Below are 14,817 nucleotides of genomic sequence, written 5' to 3' on the forward strand. Positions count from 1 at the left end.
CCTGCGCCCCCTCTTTCATTTGATATGTGTCCCGTGCGGGTGCCACCCTCCTGCCGGGAGATGCCGCAAAATGAGCCCCCTTGAGGCTTACGGCGGCAGGGCTCGGGGGAAGCGAGCTAGACTGCTGTTCTTTTGAGGGGTTATAGAGTGTTTCGAGCCCGTCCCTGTGGCATCGGTCCCATCGTTGTGGGACCCAGGGGGCCGGCGCAGTGGCCCGCTGAAGCAGCCTGTCGGTCACTTCCGGGTTCCTGTCCTGCATCTCAACCTGTGTTATTAGTGACAGGCTGCTTCGGCGTGCCGCTGCGCCGGCCCCCTGGGTCCCACAACGATGGGACCGATGCCACAGGGACGGGCTCGAAACACTGTGAAGTCACTTCCTGTTTCCGGCAGTGGCATTTGGGGGAAATGATGTCACAGGAAGTGATGTCACTTCCTGCTTCCGGCAGGTGGCGTGGGGGGGGGGGGGGGAGTGATGTCACTTCCTGCTTCCGGCAGGTGGCATGGGGGGGGGGGAATGATGTCACAGGAAGTGACGTCACTTCCTGTTTCCGGCGGTGGCCACCCAGAATATTGGGGGGTTTCGTACTGACATACTCAAATAAGGGATATTGGCTGTTTATCTTATTACATATACTAACCCATCTTCCACTATATTTTAATGTATTCTTTTTTTCTAATGGAAAACTAGAATGATATTTAAACCTCTAAACTAATGCCCTCTATTTAAACCCAGAAGTAACAACAAACTTATTTATGGCACTTTACACCTATGGCATCAATCTGCTTTTTATCACGCTCCGTTGTTGTTTCAGCCCAGTTAATAACACTAACTAACAAGCACAGACCCCAATTTGTGGTTCTTTTAATCTGCTAAAAACTTTTCCATGACTCTACATACTAGCTCACTGCCCACTTTGTCTATATTTAGGACTGCCTGCCATTCCATTTTTGTCTGATGAAGTCTGCTTAGAGCACACGAAAGCTTACATTCTGAATAAAACTTAGTTGGTCTACCTAGGGCCTAGAGATTTGATTTGGTTTGCCTCTCTTCTGTGGAAAAGAGACCATTCCAGTCATATTCCAGGGCTACATTGCTATATCACCTTCCAGGGGTAAATATCTCATATTCTAGGGGTGCATTGTTGGGTATCAACTCTACCCACTGTACGAGGTAGAGGCATTTTTATGTATTGACTGGTGGGAATTTGCCCTTACTAATAACCAATGCAGCTGAGCACACATACAATACAAGGGGGAAATATCTGAGAGCACCTTAATTGTGTTGTCACTATCTTGTGATTTTTGTATAGAACTGATTTTTAACTTTTTATAATATGTTTTAATCTTTTAAACTATATATGTTGTGAGCTGCCCTGACCCTACTAGTGGGGTAGGGCAGGATATAAATCAAATAAAAATAAATAAATTTTACTTAGGTTATGGATTTTAACACAGCAGCAGCATCTACAATTAAATTCTCAAGTAGCTAACCAGGGCACAAATAGTCTAATACTACAGGTGTGCTGGCTTTTTCTGGGGAGGAAACTCTGGAACAGTTGTAAAACTGTCATTTTACTTAATCTGCATCCAGAAATTAGACAGATTGAACTACAAAGTTGTTTCAGTAGTTGATCTGGTATGATAAGATCCAGGAACCTGCTACAGGAATGTTACATCTGACTAGCTGTAGTGCCAGCTGTTTTAATCAGGAATTTTACAGAAAACAGCACAGTTACATAGCTTGATTTGCATTAAGGTTATAGCAATGAATGTCCAAGTGTTTATTATAAGAATTCTGCAAATCCTATTGATGCTGTTGCAAGGGTAAATACTATTGTCAGTAAAACTGTTTAAGCCCTGGATCCTACCTGGTGGAATTCTCTGCCAAGTAACTCCTGTGGGACCTTATGCAGTTCTGTAGGGTGTGCAAGGCAGAGATATTTCACAAGGCTTTTGGTTGAGGACCGCAATGGATACCATTGTATTCGGCACTCCCTTTCCCCTCTCTGCTTTTCCCACTTACAGTGGGGTAGTAATACAAATTGGCACCATCCTGATATTATTTCAATTATTTTAACTTTAGATTTTAAACCGTATATGTTGTTGTTAACCACTCTGAATTCAGAGGAGGGCAGTATACAAATCCAAATTATAAAGTAGTGAAAGTGATCCCCTAATGCAATGGCTGATAGAAACATTGCAGTCAGTTCCATTCAAAAGTTTGCAATTATTGATCTTATTCAGAAAGTTCCCCAGAACACTGTTTGAAAGACACAGAACTGATTTCAGTCACTGCAAAGTTCATCTGGGTGGTACACTTTCCATTACAGATGAGCAGGAATTGCAGCCACCTATAATGAAAGTAAACAGGAACACCTCTTTTAGAAAAATATTGTGAAGGTTTGAATGTTTGATACCTCATAAACACACCTTGCAAATGGCATCAACACATTCTCTGTTTCCTGAAACAGCATTCTGTGTTTCCTGAAATTGTCATCAGAAAAATACTTTTGTCTACAGGCACAGTTGTATTACCTACTTGTAGCAATTGGTTTCATCTAGGCTACCTTACAGATTTTCCAGAAACAAGATTTTGGTGCCCATGAGATATATGGTGCAAAGCTACAACATTTAAGAATATTAATATGGCATGGAATATTGTCTTGACAATTTTTTATACTTACCCACTAACTTAAGCAGTTAACCCAAAGAAGATACAGTCTCACTACAAGTGAAGTTCAATGAAGTTCTCACACCATTCAACTTATTTGAAATGGAAGAGACTCAAGCTTTCCTCCTTCCCTGAAGAGTTCTTATGAATCATAAAGGTCTAAGAGGTTAGCACATTACAGGCTTGAGTAGTACTGTTCCAGTATTTTGTGTGTTCGGAATATTGAAAGCAAACCTGTTAAATTTGTTAAAAGTGAAGCAGATGCCCATAGTTGAGAACTTTTTTTTTTTTTAAGAAAGACGCTAATTCTTTTTTCAGGCCTGGGAAATAGGTATTAATGGCAATGTTTGCCTACATAAACAGATCTTTTCTTCCTTCCCAGTGTACTCTACTATACTCACCGAAATGCCCCTGGGGTTCATGGAATTCCTATAAGAGCAACAGGCACAATATAGAGGGAGGAAATTAGTGAAATCATATGTTCCTTCACTGGAATATAACCTTGGGTTTGCAGTAAACCACCAGAGGATCCAACCCACTGGCTTTGGGTCACTGGCTTTAATGAGAAAGAGGCCAACATGATCAGACTCAACATATTTTTGAAGTAATGAATTTTCACAAGTATTTAAACAACTTCAATTATAAAAGAAATAACTTTTACATTTCTAATGTTTGTAACAAAGCCTTTAAAGAAATTATGTTACATGGTTGTTTTTTTTAACTCCAGACAACAAAAATTCACATACAAATACAAGAGTTTAAAAAAAAAAATTAGAACTTATACAAGGTCAAAGTTCTTCTAAATGAAAAAAAACACACAAACAAAACTTGGGTGAAGTTTTGTTCCACCAGCTACCCTCCATTTGTACACAATGAGTTGACTAAAATGATGGCAGGTAAACTAGAATAAGTTTGATATCCAGTCTAGCAATTTTGCCACCATATGCTACTAAATGATTCAGGTCCACCACACTATCAAGTAATTTTGGAAGTGCTTGTTTCCACTAGACCTGTCAATACTGACTGCTAATACTACCTAAAGTAATTCAATTCTGCTTAAACAAGTTCTTAAATATAGTTTAAGTTTGTAGGCAGGATAAGGAAGATGGAAGTAATATTACAACCTCTAGTAAGAAATAAAAAGATGGCCTACCACTGATCCAGCAAAACTAGATGCAATCAATCAGAGATAAAGTGAAAAGTTAAATTTAATACTAAAGAGTAATTGCTAGAATTAAAGTAGCATAAAAGGTTGTCTTTCAGTGTGATAATGCCTTAATTAAAAATAAAATTATTTTAGAGTCTAAAGTAGAATTTTATGTTTAAAAATATGATCACACATTGCTAAATCTGCATCTCAACAATTGCTTATTTACTTACGCATATAGCTTTTCTATTCCCCCTAAAGGACTGCTGAAAATAGTGAAACCAAACTAAGATAACATGATAAACTACAAAGCCATACTTTTGGTAATGTGTTTTTATATTGATAATCATTGCATTAATTTGTCTTGAACTGACAAAGAAACATTAACAAGCACTGGTCAAGACTCATGATTAAGAGGACATCAAAAATACTGATTAATCTTTGTTGTGAATCTTCATTATACACACGCAAGATCCATTTCTGAGTAAAACAGGTCACAGATTACACAAATTTCAAAACAAGATTATAGAGCTAAACTACCACAGCCAGAAGTCCAAGTTTGCAGGAGGTTTAACTAAATGCTATAGGCTAGTTTTTAGGTTTGTATGTAGTCTAGAATGATAAACAACCTGGCAATACTTGGTCTACAGCATGGTGATCTCCCTCTATGTAGCCTGAAGGAAATAAGCATGTCACTCATTACAGAGGAAGAGCAGCTGGAAATCTCAGTGTAGTAGCATTTAACTTAAACTGATTCAAGAGGCAGTAACCATTTACCTGTCTTCATGTAAGAATAGTTGTAAAAGAAAATTCTTAAAAAGGTACCACTTCCAATGTCTTTATTTTCCATAACCTTGTGAAATTAATTGCATGGAGCTACAAAATTAGCAAATGCTTTGAAATCTGTATACAAAACATAAATTACCTCTACTTTTAAACTCAGCTTTTTGTGGACCACTAGAAACTTTAAAAGTGGTACCCAAAACAGCCTTATACCGCTCTAAAAAAAAGGAAATCATTCCTTTATGTCACACCCTCCCATTTCCCCAACACCCAAATTTCAAAACACAACTTATTCATCTTGTTCGCGGACATTTCCAAGGTGACTTTTCATGTTTCGTTCCCATAGCTTCTGGTTGTCAGAAAATCCATGCTTGCCTTTGTTAAAAGAATTTGGTCCTGCTGAAGTTGGAGTATCCCTATGATAAAAAAACAAAACAGCAGAATAATATCATTTGTTTCCCATTTATGGTTTAAAGGTACAGAAAACGAAGGTTGTTCATATGTCATCTACAACTACCAAAAGGTATCTTTAGAAGTTAATTACATACAGAATGTTTCATTATCTGATTCCTAATACTTCCTTTTTTGCAATGCAGATAATTTACTGGAAAAGTGCATGGTTGCAATGTAATGAAAAATTCTGAATTTTGACAAGCAAGAAATCTCACTAGGAAATGTCTCAGGAAAAGGTAATAGCCAAACAGTTTGATTCAAATAACAGGTATGATCAAAGTTACAGGTGGGAACCAATGAATCATGAGCAGGTATTACCTGCCACCTATTCCTTCAGCAATCCTTTTTATAGTCGCTCCTGGAAACAACATGGGATATTGTTACAGGGGATGCCAAAAAGCACTTCAGCTCACACAAGGGGAGGGGAAGAGAGAGATCAGATTAAACGCTACAAATAAGAGGTGTCTCTCTCTCTACAAAATGAAAAGGCACAAAATTCATTTTGAATATATTGTGCTAATAAAAATATCAGAAAGCAAATAATTCAGTAAGGTAAAAATGGGAGCCCCCTCCCCCACTCAAATAATAATAAGATGCCAAACAGCATTCCAACATTGAAACTATTTTGGCTTTAAGGTAGAAAATCTGTTGCAACCTTTATTATTTGGCAAATCCCAAATTTAAAAAACTCACTAAAGTTTCACCTTTTATATACTCCTAAACCACCCACATGTTGAACATCTTTTTCCTATTTTTCTTTAGAGCTACTCTACCTTCCAATGTTCTTCATTCGCATTTTTGCTTCTGGAGGCATCTCTTCAGGCTCACTCTAGAAAACAAATGAACATAAGAACGTCAGAAATTCCGTTTCTGTGTAGTCAAGACAGTGAGAATCAGTGTGATATAGAAATTAGACACAGGCTAGGACTTGATGCTCCCTGAGTGAATCAAACCAGCCACTCCTCTTAGACCAATTTCATCAGATTGTTGTGATAACAGAATGGAGGAGAGAAACATGGACACTGTCCTTGGGGAAAAGGTAAGAGGTGTAACATATGTCTTTTTAAAAGGCAGTTGACTATAAAATTCAATGCCTCAATAATAGAATTACAGAATACATTATAACCCTTATCTAATTTACACTTAAAGAAAACTATGTATTAGCACTGAGAAGTAAACAGGCACAAATACTCTACAACTCTAAAGAGTTTTCGTGCTTCATTAACATTTCTACAGTATAAAAGTATGCACATCGTATTGCATTAAAATATAGTCAGTTAAAAGCTCCAAGAGGAATATATTTGTATATATAGTGTAGTTTCAGGTGTAGGGTTAGAAACTAAAAAGGAAGATCTTCATAGAAAGACCCTGCTCCTTGTACAGAGCCTTGCAGAAATCACTTTCAAGCTACAGTGATTCCTCAAGTTTGTAGGTCTGAAGACACATCTATTACTGTTGTGGACAGTCAGAGAGGAATACCATCTCCATACTGCCCATCCTGATCAATATATTCCTTGGCAGGCTCAACCAAGCAGTTTAAAATCTGCCTTGTGCTCACCAGGTATGACACTATGTTTAAACAGAACTTCAATCATGTGGAATATGACAAAGAAAGGGGGGACTGATTCATGTTTCCAATCAAAATGGGGGTGGGGTTCCCTCTCCACCTTGCTTTAAGCTCTTTTCTTTCAATGCTGCACTTGTTCAGAGTGGCAGCAAGTAGCGTTGAGCAAAGGGGGCAGACTGCAGGTCCTCCAATATAGGGACCATACAGATGGAAGGGGGAGTTGAATGACTACCTATTCACAGAAGTGGGGAGTCAGAGGGGGGATGTTCTCACTTTTCTTCTTCCAAAGCAGATCCTTTTTTTAATTAATATTTTATTAAATGTGCATATATCAACATATTTATACATCTCATATAAATAAATTTCGTTTTTTGCTTATTCTACAAATTGAACTGAATACTAACAACAAATCAATAAACTCCTGCCCCCCACATCATACCTCATGCTCTTCCTAGACTCCCCCAACATGCCCCTCCCCAAAGTAGTATTTTGGGGAGCACAGTGGGTTTACTTCAATAGATAAGCAGACCTTTTGATTTAACCCCAGCAATGAATGTGGTTGTCTCACACTCCTCAATCAGAAAGGTGTCACTGATATTGCCAATTTCATGCTCCCCTCACAAAAAAAAAATTCTACAGTTTTCACATGTCTTGAACCCTAGGTCAAATGGGCAATTCTGGAGTTTTACTATTAATGTATTTACAGAAGACTGAAAATACTAAAAATTTAATACACCATCTTTAAAAAGGTTGTTAAGAAAAAGGACAGGCCAGGTACTCTGTAGTCTTATACTAGGCTTAGGGAAATGCTAATTTCAGAGTTAATCAATGGCTTAGAATTATTCAAGAGGACGCTTACATATCTCCTGTTTTAGGAGATTCTTGGGCCAGTTCTGAGTAGCAATAATCAACAGTATGTATATGAAATTCCCAATTCTCAGAACATAATTCCAGCCAGAAAAGACAACCCCCCCCCCCTCTATGAAGCTATATTTACTTACATCTTCATCTTCATTGAAGACTGCTGCTACAGAAAGTGTTTTTGGAGCAAGGGTCGGAGTAGGTTCTTTAGGTTTCTAAAAAACAAAGGCAACAATTATTTCTGCAACAAGTGTATAAACACAGTCCAATAACTTCAAACACATTGTTCTTCACAAGATATTATGGAATTTTATATCCATAAAAATTAAATCTGATTGATTTATCACCTTAGTAAACAACATCCTAGAACTAAGCCACCATAAAGCCAGTTAGTTCTTTGGATCCAAAGACTGCTCCTGAAAATCAGGCCTTCTCTGCTTCATAGCAATCAACTTTGAAGCAGGTGGAAGTCAACTTTTAATGCAGCTAATTACAAGGTCCTGATAGAAGTCCAAGAAACTCACTGGATTCTGGCTAATAATTTTTTTTTACATTTAATCACACACTTTAAGTAATAAACATAAATAAATACTTTGTCTCTCTCTGACAAGGACAGAATAGGACTATTGGCTTAACCTTGCTAGAAGTTAGGTAGTTACTGGCTTGAATCCTGCCTAGATTCTTGTTGGTAAAAGGGGAAGGGGGCAATTATCATCAGTTCCTCTCTCCTCAACAGCACAAAACATATCCCAAAATGCTGATCCTTTCCTTCATATATCCACAGACATCTAGGTGGGATCCAAGCCAATACATGCTATTTTACAATCCCTTAAACTAGGGGTGGCCAAAGTTGCTTAATGTTAAGAGAATAAATATCAGATGTTTGAGAGCTGTAAGACATGAACATCAGATGAGGGAGGGAAGGAAGGAAGATAGATGGGGAAGGAGGGAGAAGTGGAAAGAAAGCAACTTTAACTTTAAATGTATTCTCCAAGCCACCAGCTGGTTTGGCTTGGAAAAGTGATTTAAAGAGACAAATGCCTTCTCTAAACCAGTTGATGGGACGATGGGTGCTTTGAGAGCCATACAATATGTGTGGAAGAGCCACATGTTGCCTTAAACCAACACAAAAGAGTATATGTGTGTGGGACGGGAAACAATTTCTCAGCATTTCAAGTAAATTTTATGCCTACTAACATCTTCCAGACTTTATTCTTTCTTAGACCTTTATGACAGTAAATTACTATAAATAATTATGAACAATTAAAATTTAAATAAGGCACCTTAATTAACTCCCCTTTTAAGCAACAAGATTACAAATGCATCATTCGTACAAGAGCCTACAAACAGCTTACATTTGCTCCAAGTTTGATGGATATTGTAGGTGGTTTCTTTGCAATCTGTGTGCCTATGGCAAACCCAAACTTGGACATTTTGGCAGGAGCAGGCTTTGCGGTGAAGTCTTCAGTTTCTTCATCAGCTGCCCGTTTCTCCACGCCGCGACTCGAACTTTCCCCTCCATTACTGGAAGAAACAGTCTTAGTTTTCACAGGTTTTTCTGCCTCTTCTTCAGGTCCTGGTGAAGTCGAAACAACTTACCAAGATGAGCTATTTTTACTGAGTGGACTGATGGGAGCAGCAACCTCATAAAGCACTGTTATGAAGAGGAGACTTTTGCACTTACAGTGTCAGCGCCTCCACAACTGTTTATACAGAGCACACTGTAAGAATATAGACATACAGTGAAAGAAGCTCCAATCATGTAACTAACGCAGAACATAAATATTCAGTTACACATAGTACTATTGAAACTAACATCCTGGAGCCATATGACACCTCTACACTGACTGCAAAGACCATTCAAATACAGAGAACGCTAGTTAACTACACAATCAAAATCTAGTTTAAACAATTTTCATTTGTGTTAGCATTGGTTTCAGACTGTTGATTCCTCTGATAGTTAAAGATCAGTAGCAAGTTAGTAGCTGCAACACAACTGTCTAATCCATAAGAGGTGGTGGTGGCTATAAGCATAGACAGCTTCAAGAGGGGATTGGATAAAAAGATGGAGCAGAGGTCCATCACTGGCTATTAGCCACAGCATTTTATTGGAACTGTCTGGGGCAGTGATGCTCTATATTCTTGGAGCTTGGGGGGGGGGGTAAAGTGGAAGGACTTCTAGCCCCACTTGTGAACCTCCTGATGGCACGTGTTTGTTTTTTTTGACCACTGTGTGACACAGAGTGTTGGACTGGATGAGCCATTGACCTGATCCAACATGGCTTCTCTTATGTTCTTATGGGAAAGGAATGGAGGCTTATTGCCACTCAACTATTAGGTTTAAATGGCTTGGAGTCTAAATGAACGCTGAGAATTCAGAAAACTTGCTTACACTATCATTACACCACTACAGTGTTATAGCAATACTTTAGGGTTTTTAAAAAATAATTAAATCACTTGTCTTGGACACGAGGGAATGATTTAACAATGATGACACTCCAATAATTGAAAAGTGGGTTGGAGGTGGGTGGGACAAAAAAACCCAACAGAAACATTATAAACTAAGAAAAAGACAACTCAGAATCAGCTTCCAGAAAAGTATCTGGGTGAAACTGGTCTCAAAACAACCAGAGCCAGGGAAAAACAAAAAAGGGGAACAAAAATGCATTAAGAAATCTGGAGAAAACCAGAAGCAGTACAGCGCCATAAGTGACAAAATGCCCCATGTGGAAAAGTTCCTGGTAAGACCAGCCAATTAACTAGTCAAGTATTTCAAATAAATATTACTGAAACAAACATATAATTAACACATATTACAGCTAAACTGGTTGCCCCCCCCCCCGCTCCCCCAGTCAGCAACATGTATTCAACCACACCACAGTCTTCTGTGGGAATCAATTTTCACTGATTTGTGTCCTTCCCATTGCAAAGCCTAAGGGTCCAGTATCCCCATGAACAAAATTTCAGAAGACTCAGTGGACTACAATGGGAGAGGAAGCAATTGAGTCCTATTTCATGTGACCTGTAAATCACTGAACATGTCATAGTTTCACAATCACAAATAACTTTTTCCTCCAATCACTGTGTTTCTGTTGGCTACATATATAGCAGATGGCCAACAGATTTGCCGTACTGCTGGTTTGCCCCTAGCTACTGTCAGAACTAGGGGCCAAGTACTTCTTAGTCTTGCCCCTGCTAATACATGACACCATTATGAAATTAGAAGTAAGCCAACAGTGGCAAATTTTCACTTAGTGGAACCAATCAAATAACAGTGATCACTTGAAATGTCTGACCTACTGGTTGGCTGCACGATTAAAAAAACTTGTGTCAGCAGAAAACAAATGTTTTAAATCTAAATAGTTCTTCAAAATTATTTATCTGATAAATATACACTTTCCCACAGCCTGTCCCATCCTAATGGATCAGACTGGCCAATAGCAGTGCAAATAAATAAATATCTTTCTGATTTTGCCCTGCAACCCAAAGAACAACCTAAGTCTCAGAAACCATCAAAAAAGTGCTCAGGCCTGAATTTTGGAAAGTATGCAATGAGATGAAGTTTGGGGGGGAGCACTCACCAATAGGAAAGGAAAAAGGAAAAGTCCCCTGTGCAAGCACCAGTTGTTTCCGACCCTGGGTGGCGTTGCTTTCACAACGTTTTCACGGCAGACTTTTTACAGGGTGGTTTGTCATCGCCTTCCCCAGTCATCTACACTTTCCCCCCAGCAAGCTGGGTACTCATTTTACTGAACTTGGAAGGATGGAAGGCTGAGTCAACCTTGGGCCGGTTACCTGAACCCAGCTTCCGCTGGAATCGAACTCATTATTATTAGCTAAGATAACACACAGAAATGGGAATTCTCAGCATCCATCATAGATAATAAAAGGAAATAAAGGACAACATAATCTCTAAGTATCTTGTGCCCAAACCACTGAGAGCTTTGAGATATAACCAGAGCATTTCAGCAAGGTTAAAAAAAAAACCTGTCCAGCTGCTGTTGCAACTAAAAATGCTCCAAGGGGAGCAGTTTCTTAGAACCTCTGACTAAACAGATTCTCCCTTTAATTTTAATTTGAAACATTTTATGCCACCTTTCCACCCAATCAGTCTCCAAGGCAGCAAACATAAAAAATCTGAACAATTAAAAAGAAAATCTAAAATTATGATTCAATTAAAAAAAAAAACATGAAAATGAGGGAGGAGAGCCAAAGGATTTTAAATTCTTTAGACGTGTTCAGTTAATGTAGTCAGAATTTTATTTGTATACCGTTGCTTTTTAAGTTTTTGTTGCTATTTGTTTGTTGTTGCAAAAATCAAGGCCCACTAAATGAAGGCAATTCAGAGTCAACAAAGTATTTGCAAAGGTAGTTTTTGGGGAAAGTCCTTATTTCCTTCCATTTTACTTTTTTCTTTCCCAGAGATACAGTCATAGCAAAAACTATAGAATGAACTCTAGTTTTTTGTATTTCTTGATGAATCTGCAACTGCTTTACAAGAAAATAGCTTTGAAATTGTTTGATGGTTTATGGTTGTCAAGTTTAAAAGGCACCTTAAAAGAACACAGGCCACATATTTATGGGCTCCTCTAACAGAAGAAACAAGTTCTGGCTCAATTCTAACAAGTTCTAATTCAAATTGGGGAGTGAGGGGGGTGATGATGTTTACTTGCAAAATCCTGCAAAGGCAACCAGTCATGTTTTCTGTTTTTCTAGGATTCCCTGACATTTATACCAGGGTATATATTTTTTAAAATCACTATTTCCTTGCTTTTAAAAAGTATTATAATCCCTGAGTAACTGAGCTTTAAAACCTGTACTTTCTATGGTCCCATGTACATCAGCCAGTACAACTTGACTTGTCTTCCTTTTGTCTCTGTCTCTCTGTGCCATTTCCCTCATCTTTCAGAAATGCCATGTCAACCTATTTTGAGAAAACCCTGGATCAACTAATGACAGCAGGTCTCTAACAAGATATCTCTTCTGAAGCATATAATAAAGCTCTGAAATATTTGCTATATATCATTTTGTATCTTTAACATAACTACATTAGCACTTATTTGGAGAAAACTGGGGGAGGGATGGTGGCTCAGTGGTAGAGCATCTGCTTGATAAGCAGAAGGTCCCAAGTTCAATCCCCAGCATCTCCAACTAAAAAGGGTCCAGGCAAGTAGATGTGAAAAACCTCAGCTTGAGACCCTGGAGAGCCGCTGCCAGTCTGAGTAGACAATACTGTGATGGACTGAGGGTCTGACTCAGTATAGGGCAGCTTCATATGTTCAACTCCCTGGGGAAGTTCCACATTTGCTTTGTGCACATTTTAAAGGTATAAACAACATATTACTTACACAGTAATTTAGAATATCCACTTATCTTATTTTTCCAGTTGTCCTTTATCCCCAAACATCTCTGTACTTCACCAGTGCTTCTACAGTGAGATTAATATCTAATTTACTGACAACTGAGAACCACTTGGAGAACCTTCTTGCTATCGTTGGCAAACATTGCACAACTTACAAAGTGGACTCTAGGTTAGTGAGCTTCTAGTTCACATGACAGTAAATTTATTCTTAAGCCAGCTTCCCCTTGGAGTTGACCAAAAAGCCACAATCATACTGCACTTCCACAATCATTTAGTCAGGGATCACTATTTTACATTCCTTTAAGAATAACGCTAGCATCTGAAGACATGTTCATGCACATTAAACCTTCCACCCAGAATAAAACTCAGTTGGTTTCAAAGGTGTCACTGAACTCAAACATTTTTCTGAGCATCTTTAATTCAGCTGGTTGGCTGACAAGGGATAAAAATTTGTTCATTGTCAAAAGTAGTATGTTAATTACATAAACTGGCTCATAGATGGCCGGGAATCTTGTATATGTATTTCAATATCGTGACGTATTTCTGCTGCAGCGTCTCAGCAAAATTATATTTGCAACCCCGCCATGTTACATTATACGGGCCTTTAACGCAGCCAGCTTGACGCAAGGGATATTTTACCACCTCAACCCAATCCTCAGGCGAAAGAAATGAAATCATTCAACATACTTAGGCTGTTACTTTTTGCCCCTACACCCAGAACCAGCCAGTTAGGGGGCTATGGCGAGCCGGCAGAAAGCCGCGGCGCTTTCCGTTCGGAGACTGGACCGCGCCAACCCGTCCGAACTCGAGATGGCGGTTCTGTTTCTGTTGGGGCGCCACCCCAGCTGCAGCCAGATGCGAACCCGCGGGAACCCAACCAGACCCAAGGCCCTTGAGGGCTAAGAAGGACGTCTGGCGCCTCTCCCGCTCCTCCCAAGCTCCGCCTGCCTACGCCACTGCCCGACCCACAACACCCCTAAACTGGGCTCTAATCTCCTCCACACACATCCCTCAAGCCCCTCATGCAAGGAAGGGTGGGTGGGAGGCAAAGCAACGCAGTGTGTTCACCTCCGTCAAGTCGCGGTCGCTTCAGCTTCACGTCGTCGCCTTTGCCGTCCGCCATTTTCCCCCGCCGCCACCACCTCCTCCTTGCTGGTGAATTTCGAGCATGCGCCAAAGCGTTGCTCAGGCCTCTCAAGCCTAACTCTACAAGTGAAAGAGGGGAGGGAATTCCCTTTCCCTGTCGTATTGTTTACGTCTATAGCCTGCGCCCCCCGAGTCATCTTGCTTCTGGGATGGATCGTAATTTCCGGTTTGCAGCAAGCCGGGTTTAGTATATTAAACGAGAATCGCCGAAGGGGCGTTAGGGTTGTTCGGCGGTCCACTGATGCTATATCTAGCGTCCTTTCAGTTTGGATTAAAATATAAGGGCGAATCATTGTAAGAATGTCCAGCTATCTCACTAGTGGATAGCCGTGTTGGTCTAAAACAGCAGAACAAAGTTCGAGTCCGGTCCCACTGGATTCAGACTTTATCTCCCACTTCAAGAAATTCTTAAGAAAATTACATGGGCTGCAGTCCTCTGCATATTTGACTGAGGTCAAAATCTACAGAATGCAGTGGGCGTTAATTAGGGCAGGATATATCAGGCACAGGTTTGCGTTGATGATAAAGCCAGTTCTTTCAAACGGAGCTTTCTTCAGGAATAACATTCCCATTTTTCAGATTCTTTTTGTCCTGCCCTTCCTTCAAGTTCAGAAATTGTCTCATGTTGTCGTTTACAAGCTAGTCAGGGAGTGAGAAAGTGACTAGTCTAAAGTGACTTTTATGACAATGGGGTTTGAACCGAGTCTTTCTGGTCTTAAGACTATCCAATGCATCATACTAACGTTTCCCAAATAATGTGTTGCATTGTATTGCTTATCCATATCCTTAAGAAACCTAGAGAAAAATTTTACTACTCTTGTCAGTAT

The 14,817-nt window shown here is 39.5% G+C and overlaps 1 protein-coding gene across 1 annotated transcript; it reads right to left on the reverse strand.

Moving 5' to 3' along the window:
- Positions 1–4,640: 4,640 nt before the first annotated feature.
- PCNP (PEST proteolytic signal containing nuclear protein) lies at positions 4,641–14,094 on the reverse strand. The gene is made up of 5 exons (XM_060234561.1): positions 13,913–14,094; positions 8,838–9,058; positions 7,623–7,697; positions 5,828–5,883; positions 4,641–5,017 (listed from the first exon to the last, which is right to left on the reverse strand). Exons 1-5 carry the CDS (start codon positions 13,965–13,967, stop codon positions 4,891–4,893), a joined length of 534 nt encoding a protein of 177 aa, XP_060090544.1. The 5' UTR covers positions 13,968–14,094; the 3' UTR covers positions 4,641–4,890.
- Positions 14,095–14,817: the final 723 nt, after the last annotated feature.

Source organism: Heteronotia binoei, chromosome 3, assembly GCF_032191835.1.
Source record: "Heteronotia binoei isolate CCM8104 ecotype False Entrance Well chromosome 3, APGP_CSIRO_Hbin_v1, whole genome shotgun sequence".
Classification (NCBI taxonomy): domain Eukaryota; kingdom Metazoa; phylum Chordata; class Lepidosauria; order Squamata; family Gekkonidae; genus Heteronotia; species Heteronotia binoei.

What these genes read in the sequence shown, in the direction of transcription:
- PCNP (XM_060234561.1), bottom strand. Translation starts at nt 13,967, where the DNA reads ATGGCGGACGGCAAAGGCGACGACGTGAAGCTGAAGCGACCGCGACTT. An exon ending in CCATCAAACTTGGAGCAAAT is followed by an intron (nt 7,698 to 8,837) that starts GTAAGCTGTTTG and finishes TTTGTTTTTTAG; the next exon opens with AAACCTAAAGAACCTACTCC. An exon ending in TCTTCAATGAAGATGAAGAT is followed by an intron (nt 5,884 to 7,622) that starts GTAAGTAAATAT and finishes TTTGTTTTCTAG; the next exon opens with AGTGAGCCTGAAGAGATGCC.